The 2,681-nt window shown below is 37.8% G+C and overlaps 1 protein-coding gene across 1 annotated transcript; it reads right to left on the reverse strand.

The window, feature by feature from the left end:
- Nucleotides 1-868: 868 nt before the first annotated feature.
- On the reverse strand, nucleotides 869-2,142 carry LOC141817418 (transcription factor JUNGBRUNNEN 1-like). The gene is made up of 3 exons (XM_074705067.1): nucleotides 1,888-2,142; nucleotides 1,492-1,811; nucleotides 869-1,407 (listed from the first exon to the last, which is right to left on the reverse strand). Exons 1-3 carry the CDS (start codon nucleotides 2,093-2,095, stop codon nucleotides 937-939), a joined length of 999 nt encoding a protein of 332 aa, XP_074561168.1. The 5' UTR covers nucleotides 2,096-2,142; the 3' UTR covers nucleotides 869-936.
- Between the last annotated feature and the right edge of the window lie 539 nt (nucleotides 2,143-2,681).

The raw sequence follows: 2,681 nt of genomic DNA on the forward strand, positions 1-2,681 counted from the left end.
TTAATATTTTTTTAACCCTCTTTTAACAGCATACAATTTTTATACGTGTAAAAAATATTATTCGCAGTGCACGATTATATACGCGCTGTTAAATATAAAATATAATATATTATCTGCAATGCACATATTAGGTGCGCCGTAAAAACCACTATTAACAACACACTATAATTGTGCGTCGTTAATGACGTACTACGGAAAGTCACATTTGTTGTAGTGAGAAATAAGAACTTGGTTTTTGGTGGTCAATTTAATGTTCTACTCCTCTCTCATAGCTAGCTAACTCTGGAATTGTTTGTAAAAAGAGGAAGAAGACAAGAAGAGGAAGAGGAAGAAATTTAAGAAAGAAATTGCTTTGTTGTTGACAGATTGTATCCTAGAAATTATAAAGTATAAAATAACTCACGAGGTCAATTATTGCAGCCAACCTAGCTAAAAAATAAAATTAGTTATTCTTATATCTTATCTTGTGAAACATAAACACGCTAATAATAGTGTTAAGATTCCATTCGTTGGATTATAATGAGAAGGAGACATAATAACTAATGCATTATAATTAAAAAAAAAATATGCTGTCCCAATAGTTTTTTTAGAGACGATTTCACGAATATAAAAGAAGGTTCATCTAGGTACATAGAAAACCCATAACTAATAAGACTATAATTAAAGATTCTACATTGCATCATTTAGTAGATTAAGTTAGTAAAATTTATATAGTTCTACATTTTATAATTAATTAATAAGAGCTTATTATTTTTTAAGTCACAGATAGTTTTAAATGATCATAGCAAACAAATGGCATATTAATTCAATGGATAGAATATATTATATCACATCATTTCCGATATTCATGCTTAATTTATGGATCATATTTTAATTACAACAAGAAAAGAGAAAAAAAATCATATTAATAATTCTATTCTCGAAACTAAAAAGTTGTCAATAATATTGGTACTGATAGGCAACACTTTGATCGTTCATTAACTCCACTATCCTCTCGAACTCATCCCAGTTGCCATCGTCGAGCCAGTCGTTCATCTCGCAACCTGCCGTCGTCGCCGGCGGCACTATCTCACAGTACGGCGGCGGCGGCGGCGCTGCCGCCGGAGACAATTCCTTTAATGAGTAATTGTTGCACAGGTATTGCCCTTCATTATTTTGATAACAGTTGTTACTCTTATTTTGCTCGTAATATTTAATATTATTATTATCATTATTATTGCTGCTGATAGATTTGCCTTCTTCATGAGGATAACAGGAAGAAGCCGGCCCGAGATCAGACTCGAAGCTGCTAGCCTTTGAGCTCGAGTCGCTGGAGACCATATTGATTTTCTTGTTGCATTTAGCCGGCGATTCACTCTTATTTTGGGAAGATTCCCTCTTGAAAATTCGACATATTGTCCAAATTTCCTGTGAGACAAATCACATCGAACCATTAATTAGTTTCAATCCAAGTCTTTGTCGCGAAGATCATACAGGTCGTGAGTCACGCACTGCTTCTTGCAAAGAGTGACGGTCAGAGCGGCTTCTATTGTTGTTGTTGTTGGTGGTGGTGGTGGAGGGAGGAGGAAGACGAAACTCATGCATCATCCAGTCAGTCTTGGTGCCTTTTCCGGCGCTGCCTCTGTAGTAAACTAGCGACTTCTTGAGGCCGATGCAGACATCGCCGGCGCGGCCACCGTAGACTTCTCGGTCGATGCCGGTCGCCTTCCAGAAACCGGAACCGGTGACGCGGTTCGGCCGGATGCTGTTCCGGTACTTCCTCCCTCTCAGGCAGAAGAAGTACCACTCCCTCTCTCCTCCACAGCTTGCTTCTGCACGATTTTCCATCAATTATGTACGACGAAATAAAATTTAATTTTTTTAAAACAAAAAATCAAAATATTTTACTTGGAAGATCCCAAGGGTCGTGCTTGTAGATGTCGACCTCCCTAATGAGATCGACGGAGAAGACTCTCCTCTGCATCTTCCGGCGGAGGTAGAAGCTGAGCAGCTCCTCGTCGGTGGGGTGGAACCGGAACCCGGGGAGAAGCACCGGCTCCTCCTCTTCCGCGGCCGCCGTCGCCTTCGCCTTCTCCATGATCGGCTCCTCCTCCATTTGATATGCTAAATTCCTCACGGAACAATGATGTATTTATACACTAGATCGAGTGTAATGGTCAAGTCTTTAATTTGACTCTTTATATTTGCCGTCAGACAATATATTCTGATTTATCTCTTCCACCGCTTTTGACTTGTTCCAGTACAAAAAAAAGTATCGGTAGAAATTTTCAATCTGAAGCAGGAATTAATTAATCGATCACATCGATTTACGCCATTTCTTTTTAAATACTTGGTGTTAGCTTCCCACACGCCATATGATACAGGAGCTGTTCTGTAATATGTATATACTGACTGTTTCAGAGCCCTTCTTGTCCACAGATTATGGAATTTTAATGGTTATTCTCTTTGAGGACTGTATTCAATTCGTTGTCTACGTGTATGTTTATTTAAGGAGTGTATATAGCTGATTATATTGAAAAAAATAATAGTCGTTCCGATGAATATTCTTTAATTAATGAACGTATTGAATGGGAGTCACACATGAGAAGCGTAAACTTTGTTGAATTTATGGTATTGAAAATTAAACATAAGAAGGAAATTCTTCAATTTTCAGGAAAATTAATTGAAAATTAAGGGTGGTT

This window comes from Curcuma longa, unplaced genomic scaffold, assembly GCF_044706935.1.
Source record: "Curcuma longa cultivar G26 ecotype Majalengka, Jawa Barat unplaced genomic scaffold, ITB_CL_G26_1.1 contig_20463, whole genome shotgun sequence".
Lineage (NCBI taxonomy): Eukaryota > Viridiplantae > Streptophyta > Magnoliopsida > Zingiberales > Zingiberaceae > Curcuma > Curcuma longa.